Source organism: Spermophilus citellus (assembly GCF_964194105.1).
Source record: "Spermophilus citellus genome assembly, chromosome: 2".
Lineage (NCBI taxonomy): Eukaryota > Metazoa > Chordata > Mammalia > Rodentia > Sciuridae > Spermophilus > Spermophilus citellus.
In genome coordinates this window covers 167,577,565-167,597,232 of record NC_138183.1, presented here as the reverse complement: position 1 = coordinate 167,597,232, position 19,668 = coordinate 167,577,565, and the positions used below count along the sequence as shown (strand labels likewise).

Here is a 19,668-nt window from a genome sequence, read left to right as displayed (position 1 = left end):
AAGCTTTTATTAATAGTAAGTGAAGTGGAAATCAATATAGGAGCAGAAATTAACTCAAATGAGGATTAGATTCAAGTAAAAAGTCCTTCAAGCCAAAGTGGGTATTGAAATTGTTTCTTCTTTTGTTCCTACTTAGACTTTAAACCCTAAATTTGACAAATAAATTAAATACTTTTAGATCTTTATTTTATAGTCAAAGAGAAGATAGTTGATATAATTAAAATTATTAGGAATTCTTAGATACTTTTTAAAAACGATGAAGTTTTAGAAAAGTTAAGGTTTGGCCTGGGGGTTGTAGGTCAGTGGTATTATTTGCTTGGCATGCACAGGCCTAGAGTTTAATCTCTGGCACCACAAAGAAAAAAGAAAAAAAAAAGGCCAGACTTATAAATAATAAAAATTCTAAGATAGTAAAACTGCATTAGATTTTTGGAGGCCAGAGGAAACAATCTAAAAGAGAGAGGTTTTAAAAATTCACTTTGCACATGCCAGAGATTAAAATACTTGATTTTTTAATGTGTTTTTTAGTTGTCAGCATATTTATCTAACACAATTTTGAAAAAGTCAGTAAATGTATGAAATTTCAGATAGGGTTAAATTTACAATAGCTCAAATACCCAGAATCTGGTGGTATTTGGAAGCATTTATATGTGTTTTTCTTATCCTATATATTTTCTACAAGACCTTAAAAGGTTCATGTTAGATGCAAAAGTGCAGCAACCTTGCTCAACTATCATAATGTCAAAGCCAGCACTCCTGTAACAAAACAGAGTGTGACAAGAGAAAAGCATAATAAATTACCTAACAAAGTTTTATGTAACGCAGGAGACTTCAGAAAAGAAAACCCAAAGATATAGGGAAAACTTTTTTTTGCTGAGGTTCAAAATGGACAGCCCTTTAGAAATCTTGACAAAACTGTTTTTCCTGCTGGTGATAGTCTGAGAGAGGAAGGCCTCTTTAGATTCAGCTTGGCATCTCTGTGCAGCATTCCTTCTGGATTGAGGTATTATGAGCTATCAGATGAGGTAGGTCAAAGAAATCGAACGATTGATTGGTTGATTATGTTTCCAGAGTTTGAACTCAGGGGTGCTTAACCACTGAACCACGTGCCCAGCCCTTTTTACTTTTTATGTGGAGACAAGGTCTCACTAAGTTACTTAGGGCCTCGCTGAGTTGCTGAGGCTAATCTCAGGCTTGGAATCCTCCTGCCTCAGCCTCCCAAATCCACTGAAATTGCAACTCAACTTGAGGAAAAGGAATTCTAGTTTCTACGGCCTTTCTTTAGGGAGAAAGGGAGAATAAGAGAAAGAAGGGGAGGAGAAGGTTAGAAAGAGACTTGACCTCTATGACCCTTCCAGTGTCTTTCATTTCAAAGTACTCAACATGTCAAATCACGATGCTATGGGGTATTATTTTGTAAGTTCCAACAATATCAGGAAAGTTTTCACAAAGAAGAGTCATATTTTAAGTAAAGATGGCTTTAAATGGGATTTACCAGCATAATCCAGAAAGCTGTAAAGCACTTTCTAGTCTCAGCAGAATATATTAAAGGTGTAACTCAAGTTGTGAATATCAGGCATTATTTAAAGTTTTTGTTTATTTGCTTGTTTTAAGTTACATACTTCACATGCTTTGGAATGTGAGAACGTGCCAAACTTCAAAACTTCAAAATGTTTTGGAATTTCCATTCTCTTTTTTAATTTTTTTTTTTTTAGGCCATCTCATTAGTTGCCCAGGCTGGCCTTGAACTTGAGATCCTTCTGAGTTGCTGGGATTATAGCCATGCACTACTGGGCCTGGAAAAATTTTGTTCATGTAGAGCTTAATATTTTAGTTTCATTATTCAATTACTCCTTTTTTAATGTTCCAAAAGCAATTTCTATTAGAAGAAACTTTTTAAAAATATTTTTAGTTGTTTATAATAATTTATTTATATATGGTGCTGAGGATAGATAGAACTCAGTGCCTCACACATGTCAGGCAACTGCTCTGCCATTGAGCTACACTCCCAGCCCCTAGAAGAAAATTTTGAAACCATTTAATGCTCAAGTTTGTTTGTCATATCTCTTCCTCACATGTCACTGCTTCTTTGTAAATGAAAGAGACCTTTTTAGAGAAGGAGTAAGATAAAGTCTAAACTCTCAACAATCAGGGTCAGTCACAATTTCAATGAATGATAAAACCCACAAGTATTACTATTAAGGATATTTTACTTTACCTCTCTGTGGTAAAAAGGTTCAGATGTTCACAGTTTTAGTCAGATATAACATGTAGTACCACTGTTCAGAGCTATGTGAAAATAGTTGTTAGAGATCTTTATTTCCCCTAAATTAATAATAGAAAACAATTTGGCTTTTCCCCCCTCCAACTCTCTGTTACGTTAGCAGGATCTAGGAAGGCTATTTCAAGATCCTTTAAACAGTTTTTTCATCATTATCTCTTTTCTCTTCGAAGACCTAATTTTGAATAAATTACATATTTGTTTAGGTATTTTGCATTATATAAATTTTATTTTTGGTGGGTAGGTTGAAAACTTTGTATAAAAAGGGAAGGGGAAGATTTAGCATCACACCCTGGACACTGTAATGTTGCCTCTTGTTTGTTATTTGAACAATGCCATAATAACCTCCTTTCTTTGAGACACAGATTACAAAAGACTTAATTCCAGAAATCTGTCAGAAACATGTTTAACCTCAAGATAATGCTGGGTACACTATATAGCACCTCTGTTTTAGATGTTACTTTTCAGATGTAGGATTATTATTTAGTTCTCATAATTGCCCCCAAATCTATGCATGTTTTTTTTTTTTTCAGTTAAAAAAAATAGTCCTAAAGTTTAATTTGGTAAATGATACAAAATTTAACAGGGCTAGGTGTATAACTTAGTGATAGACCCTTACCTAGCATGTTGGGGTCCTGGGTTCAATCCCTAGCATTGGGGTACAAAAATAAAAGAAAGAAACAGAATCATTGTAAGTATTGGCTAAGTGTTTTAATAACTCTAGATATAATGAAATATTCCATGACTATTAAAAACTGTGTTTAAAAATGGGATATGGCAAGGCCCCTATATTGAACAGTTGGAAGAAATGGCTTTTTCCCTCTCATCAGCATTGTTGATATAAGCCACAAAGACAGACTCTTTATGTCTTTAAATTTAATACATATTATTATATTAGCTTTAGAGTTATATATCTGTAATATATGTTATACATATATATTTATAGAAAAAAATTGCTTTAAGAAAATAATTAAGGTTGACTTGGTAGTCCCCTCCAACAATTTAGGAATTGCTTCCATAGGCAATTTAGGAAGACTGTCTGAAAATGAAAAGAGATGTAAATACATAGGTCAGTGGTTGGGTTTAATCCCCAATACCACTTCTGTATCTGTATATACCTATGTAGACAATGCCTATTCTGTTATACTAAAGAGATTTTATGGATATGAACATTATTTTGTAATTGGTTAAATCTGGAATAATTGTTTTAAAAATAAGCTTTGGGACATAATTAGATTGTCTTCATAGCTGATTTAAGTTGAAACATTTTATACAGAATATAAATTACATAGATTATATCTCTCTCTCTCTCAGGAGTAAGAGATTGTTTTATACTGAACACAGTAACTAAGAATACTGAGCTAAAAATACTAATTGGTTAAACTTCTCTTTTCCCAAAGGTAGAATAGTTTGATGATCTTTCAAAAATGGGAAAATAAGCAAGTAATAGGAAATTCAGCCAAAACTTGGTCATGTTTCTATTCTGTATTTCAAAGGACAAATAGTTAGTCTAGAGCATTTGACTTTTTATAAATGAAGTAAGTATTTTTAGCTCATTTTCTCCTGTAATAATATAAAAATATAGTAGCTTTTCCCATTGAGCTTATAAATAAATCTTAGCTAATGTGGGACACATTTAGAGTCAGAGTTCTTTGTACTTCAAGTAAAACCAGTGGTCTCATCTTGGTCTGGAAGGAACTTCCTAGAGTGGTTCACAAAGAAAAACAAGTTTGCCTACTTCATATAGTGGACTTTTATGGATCCAGAACCAAAGTAAACCATTGGCCCTTCTATTTCCTCCTATCATTTGAAATAACAATATAATTTCCCATAGAGTAAAAAAGACTTTTTAAGAGTCAGGGATATAGCTTGGGGTTTGACCCCCAACATCTCACCCACTCCCCGCCCGCCGCACACACACACACACACACACACACACACAAAACTTGAAAAGACAGGTGTGGTACTCTATGTCTATAGATCTAGTTACTCACAAGGCTGAGCAAGGAGGATTACAGGTTTAAGGCCAATCTCAGCAACATAGTGAAACCCTGTCTCAAAAAACAAAAACTTTTAAGACAATATATACCATATTTAGGCTTGCTATAAAATTGATGCATATTATTTAGAAAAATAACAAGGCAGTAGAATTGGTCAGAAGTTTGGAGACCCTAGAATATTTCTAAGTTTTTAGATTTCTAAGATGTTCAAGAGAAATGAAAGCTCATATCTCCACAAAGCCAAAATTTAAAAACAACCAAAATGTTCTATCAGCAGGTGAATAAATGATAGTAGTATATCCCTACAGTAGTGTTAGCAATTGAACTATGTAATTATAACATGAATCTCAAAATATGCTAAATTTAAGTGAGTACATGCTGTATGATTCCATTTATAAAAATTTTATAAAATAACAACTAGTCTATAATGGAAAAAAAAGCATATCATTAGTTTCTGAGGGTAAAATTGGGATAAGAAAAAGTAGGGGAAAATTGGGGGTGGGTATCTTGATTGTAATGGGAGTTTCAGAGGTGTGTACATATTTCAAAATTCATCAAATTGAGCACTTTATGTACAGCTTATTACACATCAATTATGTTCCAGTAAATTCGTTAAAAAATTACTTAAGATATCTAATCAATTCTGGTAGGTTTGCTGTCACTAGAAGAAATTCTCATACCCTGCACCCATAATAAAGTAGCCTTCTTTCATTAATCCTCCCAAATTCAGTTCAGTTGAATTCTTGCTCATGGCTTACATATAGGTTTGAGAAGATATTTCCATATTTCTTCTGGAGTCTGATTATCTCTTTAGGTAGCTTGGCATTATTTGCCTTCTTAACCACATCTCTAAGCTGCCTTTATTTATGATTGGGAGAGTTGGTTCTGAGGTGCCTGCTGACAGTAGAAATTCAGTTGTTAAATGAAGCAAAAAGTAAACATTAGCTTTGAACAAGCATAGTGGCAAAATTCAAAGAAGCAAAACCATGGACGGTCTAATCCGCACATAACTATTAGTTTTATCCTCATAAAATAATCTTGAAAAATGAGAAGTTTATGAAAAGCTAAAATAAAAAGTTATGAAAATCATAGCCAATTCAGTTTTTTCAATAATAATTTACAGGGTAGTGTCATGTACTTGCTTTGTGATGAAAGAAGTTCAAAACTAGGCAAACAAACATAAAATGCAAAATAAAGAACTGTGGATATAGCTTCATCCATGGCAGATCTTTTGCCAAGTATGTACAAGGCCCTGGGTTCAATCACTAGCACCACAAAAAAAAAAAAAAAAAAAAAAAAAAATTTTTTAAAAAAGCAAATGATCTTCAAGATCCCCTCAATGCTTACATATTTTTAAAGACCCTTAGCTTCATCCTAGAACCCTATGCATCAGCCTCTTATACTCCAGTAAAGCGATTCATCGTACCTTTAGGGGTCATAGAGGAAATTCCATATCATCAGAAGTTCTATAAATGTTTTACATATGCTCAGGATGTTAAAGACTTGGCATCTTTGTGTTCAGTCCAATCTTAATGGAGATGGAATCATCTTGGGGAGTTACCTAGAGAACTTGGTATCCCTATAAGGTTTTTTTTAAAGGGAAGAAAGAAAAGTGTTCTGTGCAAGAACAGTATGTAGGAAGATGTGATACTGAGAAACTGTCTTCTTATAGGTCTGTAAGAGTGTACTATCATTTGGGGTTGTTTTGTTTTGATTCTGAGATTGGGTCTCACAATGTTGCCCAGGCTGGCCTTGACAATCCTTTCACCTCAGCCTCAGTAGCTAGGATTACAAAGTATGCTGAACCTCTGCTTTACTATCATTGTTATAAAGTTACTTTTCACTTTGGAAGATGAGAATAAGAGGGTTCAAAGAGGATACAAAGAAAAGAAATAGAAGGGATCTCTAGAAGCACTGAGAGTGGGTTAGTCTTCAATAAACTCATTTTCTGAAAGTGGAAGAAAGATTATAAAGATGGTGCAAATGAAGATACCTTTGAGGGGAGCAGGAAGAGATGGCAGGAGCAGTCAGAAGATCCCAGATTGGACCTCATAATCTCAGTGTTGTTTAAATTAGAAAGAGATGGAAATGGACTTGACCCATTAGGGGCTTAAGACATTATGCCATGTTAGAATATTTGATCATGAGAATATGAGAAAGAACTGAGCAAGGACTATCTCACCCCTCCAAAATCAGTAAATGGCACTAAGGGCCAAGGCCTAAGACCATTAATTTGTCATTATTCCATTCTGCATAGTTGTATGATTTTTTTCCCTGTAGCATTTCTCAGGAATCTCAGTATAAAAACTAAACAAGCACATTTTAGCATTGACTCAGGTTGGGATTTGCTGGACTGAGGTAAAATTATCTGTACATCAGGAATCTGAAAAGTGCTGTGTATATCTCAAATGATCAGGCATGAATTCAAGCTCGTAGAGGAGAAAAACTTACAAAACCAGAAGAGAGCCAACAGACTGGGATAGTAAGAAGAGAAGGTTCTAGAGTCTCTGAGTCTGGATTGCTGGTAGAGTAGAGGAGGAAACTGGTTAGGAAGAAAAATATGGTCAGAAAGTAGGAAAAGTGTACATAGTTTTCTAGGAGAGAAATTTCTAAGCCAGTTCCAGGGTGTTACTGAGGGAGTTTTATGCTTGAAATACAATAGTGAAGCAGTCAGCATCATTGCATTTTCAACAATGGGTTATCATGAGTTTTGTATGTGGTTATCGACAGTTCCAGGATGATAGATGTAATTGGGAAGAAGTGAAACACAGATCCTTATTCCAAAGGATTGGGATTTTAGGGATAGCTTGATTTCAAAAACAAGATCTTGGCAGCTATACACATGGGTAATTGAGGTAGGTAGAAATGAAGGTCATTGGATTCTAGAAGGTAAACTTGAGGCATGTTAAGAATCATGGGGTCTACTTGGCAAGAGTCCCTGAGCCAGCCTTTGAAATTATATTATACCTAAGGTAGAATAGCTTGAGTTCAGTAAATCGTGTACAAGAAGCAGTTAGCCTTGTCAGAGAGTACGTGGTACTTTGGCATTCAGCTGAACCCATGGATCCATTCTCAGAACGTTGGGCTTTTTTAAGTATATAGGAAGGATGATAATCTATAGGATTATTTTTTAAAAGGGAATTTCATTGATAGTTATCAAAATATTAAATAAAAAACTGTGATATAAAATTTTCTTGTAATATTGAGAATAGAATCTAAGAGTGCTCTACCACTGAGCTACCTCCCAGCCCTTTTTATTTTTTGAGACAGAGTCTTATTTAGTTGCCTATGCTGGCCTTGAACGTGGAATCGTCTTGCCTCTGCCTCCCAAGTTGCTGGGATTACAGGTGTGTCTCCTGGAAACACACAATTCTTTTTGATGTATAAATTATCAAGATCTAGAAATATGTCTTACCCCTACTGTAGCATTGAAATAGTAATAAGTCTAAGTGGTATTTTAAGATGTTTTCAGCAATTACAGTGTATTATGAAAATATCTTTGTCTTATATTAATGATACATCAGAAGTACCATGACTACTGTTGTATTTCCTATATTCATAAATGAAGAAAACACAAATTTTCAGTTAGAATCTAACAAAAATTAAGGTGTACATTTTTTTCCTCAACCAAGGTCACAAACCTCAGACTTCTTTCAAAGTCTTCTGGTTAAGAAACCCATGTTTAAAGGATGATATATCCAGAAGGCATAAATCTGGACAAAAAGTGGGTTTTACACGGGAGAAATCATCATCTATAAGGGACAATGAAGAGCTAGGAGGTTATTTCCACACTTCCTAACCTTTTGGGGAATGTGGGGATGATGGTGCCTGGGGGTGATGGGGTTTTTTGCAGGGAGCAGACTTGGCTCTGAAAGCTGCTGGGTGGAGAAGAGCAGGGTGCTTTGTATTTAAGAAAAATAAATAAAACTATATTTATGAGAATAAAGAACAATGAATGAATAAAAAGGAGAGAAAAAGGTCAAGGATACTAATGAAGAGGGAAGGAGTCCCTCAGAGTGAGATGAACTAGCCTGGACCATACATAACTGAAGCCCAGGATGTCTGAAAGCCTGTTGAGGTGGGCCTTGGGGAACCATTAGTGTAGTAGCCAATAGCATTTGCTCAGATATTCAGGTAAAATTCTGCTGAGCAAAATTGTTGGATATTCCTGAAGAAATTTTAAATATCATGGTTCTGGTAGAGAAACTTTGGGTTCGTGTTTTAATTCCTTATGTCTTTCTTTTCCCTTCCTCTGTCCCTGCTAGAGGATAGAACATACACTACCTAGCTCAAGATAGAAAAATCTGAAGTTAAAGGAGACATGTGATAACAGTGGTGGAGGTGGGGTGAAGGGGAAGATTACTGTCTTTATATTATCAAATGTTCTTTCTAGTTTATTTTTATTGCTGGTCACACACACACACACACACACACACACACACACACACAAAAAAAAAAAAACCACATGAGCACTTAAGAATTAATTTTTTAAAGACCAGACTTATAATTCTGTCCCAAAAGGGAGGATTTGAGAGTATCAGCTAGAGTAAGGAAAATTGCAAAATTGAATTAATTAGCAAACTGTGCTTTGGTGTTAATATTACTAGATAAACTTTCAATTTATATAATTTGCAATCACTTGAAGTGTAAAGAAGAATTTGGTTGTTCTTACTAGGTAACATATCAATTTAAAATAAATACCTTGGGCTGGGGATGTGGCTCAAGCGGTAGCGCGCTCGCCTGGCATGCGTGCGACCTGGGTTCGATCCTCAGTACCACATACCAACAAAGATGTTGTGTCTGCCGAGAAGTAAAAGATAAATATTAAAATAAATAAATAAATAAATAAAAATAAAAATAAAATAAATACCTTATGTGTACCTAGATATTCTAATGTGAATTTAATTTCCTTTAAATGTAACAATACTTTTGCTAATTGGTAAATTAATTATCTTTATACTTGTTTTTTGTTTGTTTGTTTGTTTGTTTTTTGTTTAAGGAATTAGCTCTTCGTAGCCAATTACCAACACTGGAGCAGGATGGTGGGACTCAAAATCCGGTGTCTTCTCCTGGGATGTCTCAGGAATTGAGAACAATGACGACCAATAGCTCAGATCCCTTTCTTAACAGGTTGGTAAGAGTGCTAATAGCCAATATCTGAAAAAGATACGTTTAAATTTATTCTGCCTAGTACTTAGAGTGGTCTGTTTTTAAACATACATGCAGGCCAAAAACCATAGCTGTAAATAAATCTCCATGTATGGTAAGTACAATAAAAATTGAGGATAAAACATGTCTCTTTTAAGAGGAAGTAAGCTGTTCAGACTTGTGGAAGGGATACTTATTTAATTACAATGTGTTTGCTTCTACCTATACTGTTGACTAACAGTCACTTAAAATTAATAGAATCACGAAGGAACATGTAAGTGCCTTTCTGTGAGAGCAAATGAACTGCATCTTAAACCTACTTAGGGTTACATTGTAAGAATCATTGGCAGGAATTTTCCACACAGCTGTGCAACCTGAGTGGCTCCATCCCAAAGCATTGTCAATGCCTCATGTTCTTAAAAGTCTGTGTAGTTCAAGGAGATAAAGTATAAGGTTGTGACTCTTTAAAAAGAAAGAAAAAATTCATTAAGCTGGGTGTGTTTTGCACACCTGAAATTCCAACAACTTAAAGGCTGAGGATTGCAAGTTTGAGACCAGCCTGAGCAACTTAGTGAGAACTTGTCTCAAAATAAAAAATAAAAAGGGTTGGGAATGTGGGGTGCAATGGTACATGTTTATAATCCCAGTGGCTTGGGAGGCTAAAGCAGGAGGATCACAGGTTCAAAGCCAACCTCAACAATTTAGCAAGGCCCTAAGAACTTAGCAAGACCCTATCTCTAAAGAAAGTATAAAAAAAGGGTCTGGATGTGGGTCAGTGGTTAAGCACCTCTGGGTTCAATCCCTGGTACCCCACCACCAAAAAGAAATGCATTAGGATTGGTGACTGTATTTGAAATAACAGAGCTTGAAGGATGCTTCTTAGTGACTTACCATAATTCTTAAGTGTCAGGCAGATTGTAATTTTTTTTTAACCTCAAAAGCCATTTAAAATTGATACTTGACTAAAATTTGTTTAGGTTATAAAATAGCTTTAGAATTTTATTTTTAAAAAGTGCAAATATCTTGTGGGTTGCTTTTTTTTTTAAACCTCCTAACCAATTTTAAGTAACATACTTTAAAAAAATATTTAAAGGTATATTGATTTAGGAAAGCTATTATGCTACCTCTTAATTTCTCACCAGTTGAATTAAAAACTTCATGATTGTAGGAAATAAAATTTATTCTAAAAATATTTAGAACAATGGAATTCCCCATTGTTCTGTCTGTCTTAAGATTGTACTATGACCTGGTTAGGTTTGATTTATTTTGCTTTGCAGTGCTGAGGATTGAACCCAGAATCTTGCACATGCTAGGCAAGTGCTCTACTACTGAGCTACATCCCCAACCCAGGAGCTTTGATTTTAGAGGCTAAAACATATTTTAAGTACAACTTGTATTTTATACAAGTTTACATATTTGAACTTAAACTGAGGCTAATGAGGAATAGTCTTAGGCACAAAACTTCTTTTTTTCTTCCACAAGGAAAATCTCAGATCAGTATTATTGATAAAACAGTACCGGTTTTACCAACAACCTTTGGTTCAGGGATAAAATTAAACTTTTTTTTTTTTTTTTTAAATAATGGAGTCATCCATAGTGGCGCATGGCTAAAATCTGAGCTATGCGGGAAGAAACCTAGGCAGGAAAAGGACTAGGGATAACTCAGTGAGAGAGTACTTACCTAGTTATGAGGTTAGTCCCCAGTAGTGAAAGGGGATGGAGGGAAATGGACAGGCTGCATATCTCTCTGGCAGTCATTGGTGAAAATTGTTAAAACTTGATGAGAGTTGAGCTGCCATTTGAGGTTCTCTTCCTGGTAAGATCACAGAGTGACAGATAGTTGATGTGATTAATCTAAGGGCAGAATCATATATTCATTCTCTGTAGTATGCCCTAGTTTCTGAAGTACACATCTGTTGTGTTTTTTCTTGAAACTTCGCCTTCTGAAGTTTCTCTGTTGCTTGCTAGTTGGTTTATGATTGTTCCTTAAGCTCTAAACAATTTGATTCCCCTCACTTGCCATGGAATCGACTAGTGGTATATAGTATCCCCTTATCTCCCTCTTGTTCTAAGATCCTTTGAAGCAAGTTCAGGTATCCCCCTCCATGAAAACTTTTCCCTTTTACAAATTTTCAAGCTCACTTCTCTGTTTGTCCTGAAAGAACCTTACTTACATAGTTCATGTAGCCCTTAATTCATTAGTGTATTTGTTCACGTCTCTTGGTGCATTTGTGAGCTTTTAAAAAAGCATCACTTGGGCTGAGAATGGTGGTGCACACCTGTAATCCCAGCAACTTTGGAGGCCAAGGTACAAGTATCACAAGTTCAAAGTGAGCCTTAGCAACTTCATGAGACCCTAAACAACTTGGCAAGACCCTGTCTCAAAATAAAATTGAAGAGGGCTAGGGATGTGATTAAGCATCCCTGTGTTCAATCCCTGTTACCAAAAAGAAAAAGAAAAAAAAAAAATGTATCATTTGGCATGCCAAAGCCCAGGGTTTGATACCTAGCACTTCACGGGAAATTGGCAATATTTGTAATTTATTGTTGTTAACTTCTATCCTCAGAGCCTAATCTAATGCTTGTGGTATAATAGCAAATGTTCACTGAACATTTATTGAATGGGACCTGCAGATGGTGGGATTGTGCAGAGAGCTGTTCCTAGGAGGAAAGTCTTCTAGGGAATACCCATGTACTTCCCTGTGGTTTAGAATGAACTGTTTAACTCTGTAAATTCATCTGTTTTGTAATGGACTGTAACATTGATGAGGCCCTTGTCCCAGATCAGAGCATTCAAAATAAAAACAAACCACATCCTGAGGTCTTTTCATATATGGCTGTAGTGTCTACAAATAGTCTTAGAGACAAATTTGTATTTTCTTAGATTGGTGTGAGGCTCTGAATCTTGCCAAAATCTGGCAGAAGCATTGAGCCTAGCGTAAGCCTGGTTGGTGTGTGTGTGTGTGAAGTTGCTTTTTTGTTTTTAAAACAGTTGCTTAAATGTCAAGATGTGGGGAAATTTAAAGCACACATTTATGTTGAGAAACATTAATAGCAATTGTCTATGATTTTCTAGTATTAGGGACTCACAATTTTACAGTCAATACCAGTTGATGTCTTTGTGCTACTAGCTTAGAAAAAATATTTTATTTATGAAGTAATATTCTGAGGACTTTTGCAATTTCTTTATGTAAATCTGGGAAACTTTTCATTTAGACTAAAGTAAAAAATCTGACTTGGCTCATGTTTTTCCTCAAGGGATGTGTCTTGTACTATTTTCTTTTGTTCTTTCCTACAATTGGAGCTATAAGGCCTTATGCTAAGGTATTTGAGTTTTTCCCTCCTCTAAGCAGAAGCAAGGAAATCAAACTACAGGAATTCTTTTCTTATCAGCAGTGACTCATATATTTTGGCCCCAGTTATTTTATTTTGGGTTCATTTTTTCTTGGTTTAAGTTCTCTGCACAAGAGCTAAGAAGTCAACATGAGTCCCATCCACTTAGTATTTGGGTTTTGACCTCTCTGCCTTTGCTACTACCACCTGGATAATTGAAACCTTGGAACCATTGAGCTGTGTGGAGTGTGTGCCCCTACCGCCCAACTTTATTCCTGTATTCAGGTGGTGTCCAGACAGAATACCTGTGCAGAGAATTTTTTTTTTTCTTTCATTGCCATCGTAGTCAGTTCCTTAGGAAAGATCTGGTCCTTTAGAGCTGTCAGCTTCAATTAGGATTAACTTGTTTATTACAAGTTTATAGGACAAGGGTTATGTATGCCCATGAAGGGGGATCCTTGTTTCATGTATTTCAGGTCAAGAATTTTCACTAATCTTTGAGAATTATTTTGACTTTTTGTTGTTGTTATTTGTTTATTTTTGCTTTGTATAAAAAAAATTTGCATCAGTCTTCAACTATCATTTTTTTATAGTGGCACCTATCACTCTCGAGATGAGAGTACAGACAGTGGACTAAGCATGAGCAGCTACAGTGTCCCTCGAACCCCAGATGACTTCCTGAACAGTGTCGATGAAATGGATACAGGTTAGTATTCTTCATTCCTCTGAGAAATCTGACTGGCCTGGTGGTGCATGCCTTTAATCCCAGCAGCTGGGGATGAGGCTCAGTGCCCCTGAATTCAATCTCCAGTACCCCCCCCCCCCAAAAAAAAGAAAGAAATCTGTTAGTCACAGATAATCATATTATCACCAGATCTAATAAGCTATTGTGAGCAAAGAGTATTCAGAGGAAAACCATTTAAAATCCTTTAAACTTTAATTTGAGTCTACCTTTTTTTATTCCTATGAGATGAATTATGATTTTAAGTATGTTTCTGATATTTAAATGTCATGAAATGGATATCTTAGCTCCATTTGAATAAAACTGATAACATGATTTATTTTAACATGTCTATTGGCAAGGTAATTGAGGACCCTATTGGAAGTGTCTCCTATTATAGATTTGTGTTTTTAATTTTGGTGAGAGTTTTCTATATGCAGTTCATTGTTTGCTTCTTTCTTTTTTTCTGGTGTTTTTTTTTATTCAACTTAGGTGTAATGGGACCAGGAAACTGGGTGGAAAAGACTTGGTATTGAGCCTATCTACTTAGGGTTAGAATAATTAGTAGAGGTCTTTCAGAAGTTAAGAAATTGCTGCTTCACAGAGATAGTTAAGGAACTGTTTCTCCCATAGCTTACCTGGTGACCATTGTCCTGGATTTGATAACTGTAGAGTATAGGAATTTGCAGAGAAGAGAAATAAAGCAGCTCCTCAGCTAGCCAACTCTTTAGTTACCAACTTCTCTTAAAAGTGTTTGGCAAGTCTTTTGTGCTGATGCTTACTTATTTAGCTCATGACTATGATACTTTCTAGAATCCACACTACCCTTTTCTCTTTGCTTACCTAGATCTTAAGCCGTACTTAGTAGCCATTTCAAACCCAATTCATGAACTATCCTTCCTCCTTTTATCATTTTTTTCTTCTTTAGACCCCTATAGCACTTAATGGATTATGTTTTTTCAAAAGTATATATTGTTTAAACTCTGAGGAATGTTAATATGTCTATGGGAAGCTTGTTTTGCTTTTATGAATGTGGAGTAGATGTAGTCCTTTGATTTTATGTTCCTCATATGTAAGAGAGGGCTGGAATTGTACCTCAGTGGTAGAATGCTTGCCTAGCACATGTGAGGCACTGGGTTCAAGCCTTAGCACCACATAAAAAAATAAATAAATAAAGGTATCGTGTCCATCTACAACTAAAAATATTTTTTTTAAATCTCTTTTAAAAGAAAAATATATGTAAGAGAAAGGCAGGTCTATACCATTCATTTTATATTTAATCTTATTATGGTGGTAAATATTCGGAAAACAATAGGCAGCTATACTGTCATGTGGTGTGCTTCTTCTTTCTTCCTTTGCTACATAAAATTTTTCAAGGGATTTTTGCTTTTTCATCCCTTTCTGTGCTCAGTCCTTAGTGGTAAGCATTCAAGCTATACATTGGATATCTGAACAAATGCTGAAACACAGATAAACTTGGCATTGTAGTTTTGTTATCTCTGTGGTGTCTTCTAGAATAAATTCAGGCCAGTCAGGAATGCTTTTCCATTACTATGCATTTCTGTACACTCATAAGATACAGCTTTGATGTAAGCTTTTCTAAAAGGATCTGTCTCTCCCTTTGATACAACTAGGTGATACTATCAACCAAAGCACCCTGCCCTCACAGCAGAACCGTTTCCCAGACTACCTTGAAGCCATTCCTGGGACAAATGTGGACCTTGGAACACTGGAAGGAGATGGAATGAACATAGAAGGAGAGGAGTTGATGCCCAGTCTTCAGGAAGCTCTGAGTTCTGACATCCTTAATGACATGGAATCTGTTTTGGCTGCCACCAAGCTAGATAAAGAAAGCTTTCTTACATGGCTATAAAGCCCTCAGGTAGACTGAATTCTAAATCTGTGAAGGATCTAAGGAGATGAGACGTGTGCCTGAAATTTCCAAATAAGCCAGCTGCAATTTTATGGCTAATAACAAACAAAAAATATATATATATATGAACAAACAAACGTCCAGCAAGATTCTTTCATCCACTATTTTGCTCTTCCTTGTCCATTGCTGCTGTTAATATATTGCTGACCTCTTTCACAGTTGGCCCTAAAGAATCAAAAAAAAAAAAACCCAAAACAACAAAAAAATTCTTTGCTATTATAACTACTGTTTATTTGGGGGGCTGGGGGAAGTGAGCCTGTTTGGATGATGGATGTCATTCCTTTTGCCCAGTTAGATATTTGACTCAGACTTGGAAATCAGATGCTTCATGTCACAGCGTTTAGTTTGTTCACAACTAGGTGATACTATCAACCAAATGCTTCTTCAGCTGCATTTGGCCAGTGGAAAAACATGTCTTACTGGTCTAACAAGGCAAAAATGTTGTATCCGATATTAAGTACTTAATGCTAATTTGAAGAGGTAGCTGAAACCAAGGCTGAAGACTTATTTTCAGTGTTTTGTTTTTTCCTCCTAGTGCTATCATTAGTCACATAGTGACCTTGATTTTATTTTAGGAGCTTAAGGCATGAGACAATTTCCATAGAAATATATTAATTATTGCCACATACTCTAGTATAGGTTTGGGTGGATATTTTTGTGGATGTTTTGGGTTTTCTGGTTTTTTGGGGTTTTTTTTTTTTGTTTGTTTGTTTGTTTGTTTGTTTGTGTTGGTTGGTTGGTTTTGTTGAAACTTAGGCAAGTTACTCTATTAGTAAATCTGTTTAATCTGTTTATAGTTGTAGTTTGGGACATTTATTGTAGTTCTTTTGATAAAATTTACATTTCCTGAGTTTTTTGCCATCTTATTTAAATCTTGATTATCTGCTCTCTAAACACACACACATACACAGTGTTTATAATAGTGTGATAGCAGAATGTACTTTTTTTTTAAAGTTTCCCTACTTTCCAATTTATTTTTAAAATGGTAGCTTTGAATGTATACATTTATAATACATGACTAGTAGTGCATATCTCACAAGCAGTTTTAATCTGGTTGGGGCAATCTGCAGATGTTTGAGACAGTTTTGTCTTCTAAAAGGGCTATTACTAAGGATAGTGCCTAAAGGAATACTCTTTGCTCTCTGGGCACAAGATAAATACCTGATGAATTGGAAAGGAGCAGACTAGAAATGGTTTTATTTTCTCCCTTGAACAAGTTTGAGTCTTAGAAATCACTGAGTAGGTTTATGATGTACGTGACAGAAGTGAGCTTTACAGCAACTCACCTTCCTTCAGCTTTGGAAATTTACACTCGCCTTAGTTTTGGAAGTAAAATCTGGTACTTCAGTTCTCATTTATAATGAGTACATTGAAGACTAGATTAAAATATTTTCTATAAAATTGTTCTTGTAAACAGAGTAGACAACCCTCCCGAAGCCACACCTCCACCCACCCCATCCCAAGTGCTGGGGCTCGAATCTGAGGCCTTGCTTGTGCTAGGCAAGTGCTTGAGCTACATCCTCAGCCCCTACAGGATTGTTCTTAACAAAACTTGCTCCTACTTTCACATGCTGAACATTAAACCTCTAGGTAGTATGTAGACTAGTATAAGGTCATGAGTTAGCTGGTAAAGTGGTCAGATTAATAAATGTATATTGGTTGTTGAATTTAGCAAAGTAGTAGAGATAATCATGATTATACTTTTATTTTTACAGGAAGAGATATAACTAGAGTATGTGTCTACAGAAGTAATAATGGTTTCCAAAGACTATTTTTTAACGAACAAAGTGAGCATGAATTTACTCTTCAATATATAAGCTATAAAGTAGTGGTTATGAATTAGAGTGGTACCAGCTAGTATCTCTGTGATTTAAGGGTCTTTCAGTGCTTCTAGCATAAGCCCTTATTTTCAAGGGTTTATAACAGACAGAATCTGTTTTCCTGGGTTCAGCTACTATGAAAAAGCTTCAGCTCTGGAAGGTAGATTTTTTTTTTTTTTTCCTTTTTCCAGTTACAAAATCCAAGCATTTTGACCCTTCAATTTAGAGGAGTGCAAAAGTGGAAGTAAGAAGTTTTATTTTAAGTACTTTTCAGTGCTCAAGAAAAATGCAATCACTGTATTATATATAATGATTCATGGGTTGTTATTCATAATAATTTGACTCAGCTTTTATTTTAAAAATAGCAGAAAGATTCAGTGTTGAATCAAGTTGGGGTGGGGATGGCCAGTGTGCAAATGCATTGAGTTTTAGAACAATAATGAAATTCTACCTAGAATGCATAATTGAGCATTTGGATGAGATAGCATGTTGTTTTTAATGTGCAGATCAGAGCTACTTAGTGCCTATAATTTGCCAGTAAGTCACAAATTAAAATCATATCTTATATATCAGCAGAGTAGCTTTAGCTTAGGGGGAGGGTGGGAAGGTGGGAGTGGGTTGTGAAGAGTTAGTGGGACCTTGATAGAAAACTTTATAAACTTTCTCTTCAATAAAGACTTATCTTGCATCTTGCTATCATTAAAGGCAGTTGTTCCTAAAATTTCAATCACCTAAGAACACCCACAAAGCAAAAATACATAGTCTTCGTTTCCTCCCAAATTTAATTTGCCCAGTTATACCTCAGTGTTGTAGCAGTGCTGTGTACCTGACATAGTGCTTTGATCTTATCATACCCTTGTAGTGATCTGGAAGAGATTTAAGAGTCCTTTCTCTTTTTGAGTTTGAATCATAGCTTTGATGTGGTCTTTCTTGTTTTATGTTCTTGTTCCTAATGTAAAAGTGTTTAATGCTTTTTGGTTGTATTGGGTAGTATGGGGATAAGGTTTTAACTGGTTATTCTTGAATTGCTTTTACAATAAACCAATTTTATAGTCTTTAAATCCATCAACTTTTTATATTTTTTTTTAAGTTACGGCTTCTTAAATCTACTTATGATTGATGGAACACATTGATTTGGAATTTCAGATCTTCCAAAGCACTATTTGTTGTAATATTATTTTTTAAATATAGTGCCTTTTAAAAAAATAACATAAGGAAGTGACTGTGATACAAATAATGTTAATGTTTTAAGTTCTTCTCATTTTAGGTAGATGCATTCTATATAGAACATGGCAGAAAGATGAGAAACAGTAATTGTGTATTCAGAATTCATACCAATCAGTGTTGAAACTTAGTACAAAAGCAGGAGGCAATATCCATTGATTAATGATTTCATAGCTTTTGTATATCTGAGAAATGAGTGCTCAGATGAATTTTTGCAAGCATGTTTTTGTAAGAATTGTGGGTGTGCCTATCTTAACATTTATTTTCTGTATTTTGAAATCAAGTATTCTCCACGTTTTAAATGTTTTATATTAGAGATTTCTTTAATGCACACTTGTCAGATATATATATATAGTACCAATGTACCAATGTTACCTTTTGTTTTTAGATGTTAAGCGCATGCTCATGTTAGGTACTTACAAAAATTGTTACATTATTTTTTCTTATGTAATTCCTTTTTTGTTTGTTTATGTTGTCCAAATATATTCTTTCCTTAAACTCTTCCTTGTTGTTTTTAATAGTTTATAATATTTAAAACTCTTTGGCTTAATAGTCTTTCAGTAGAAGTAGTACTAAAAATTAAAGGTTAGTATAGTAGTAACTGGTAGAGAGATGAAGCCAGGTTAAGTTTAAAATTAGTTTGCTCCCTGAAGTTAGGCATGGCATTTGGAACTTTAAAAATTTAGGTAAAGGGGTGGGGTTGTGGCTCAGTGGTAGAGTGCTTGCCTAGCACGTGCGAGGTGCTGGATTTGATCCTCAGCACCACATAAAAATAAATAAAATAAAGATATTGTGTCCATCTACAACTAATATATAAAATTAGGTAGAGTTCTTTGAACTCTTTTCTATATTCTTCATATGTATCATCCCCATCGTCAGTGGCAGGGTATACGCAGAATTCTGTCTACTTCATTCTAAAATGACCTGACTACATGTAACAGCACAGAGGAAATTGAGATGAACATGACACTATTTTTCAAAATGGCCTTTGGTTTTCTTTCTCCAGAGTATTCTCTTATTGTCTTCAAAACAGAACACTTATGTTAGTGAAAAGTATAACTTATTGATTTGTAAATAAGTGTTCACAAATTCACATGGTAAGTCCCAAACTTTGAATAAGATTTGAGAGGGAAGAAAAAGGAGATTTGATTGTGTTTAAAAATGACTTACTTTTGTGTGTTATGTGTAATATCTCCCATTATCGGTAT

General features: G+C 35.1%; 1 protein-coding gene across 6 annotated transcripts in view; it reads left to right on the top strand.

The window, feature by feature from the left end:
* The window catches only part of YAP1 (Yes1 associated transcriptional regulator), a 116,056-nt gene extending 97,098 nt beyond the window's left edge, over positions 1 to 18,958 (top strand). For all 6 annotated transcript variants that reach the window (XM_081261246.1, XM_081261245.1, XM_081261247.1 and 3 more), the window contains 3 exons: positions 9,281 to 9,411; positions 13,356 to 13,468; positions 15,118 to 18,958. In XM_081261246.1, the coding sequence (XP_081117372.1) occupies positions 9,281 to 9,411; positions 13,356 to 13,468; positions 15,118 to 15,356 (483 nt within the window). In that variant the 3' untranslated portion in view covers positions 15,357 to 18,958. The remainder of the gene's footprint in view (positions 1 to 9,280; positions 9,412 to 13,355; positions 13,469 to 15,117) is intronic.
* The last annotated feature ends 710 nt before the right edge of the window (positions 18,959 to 19,668 follow it).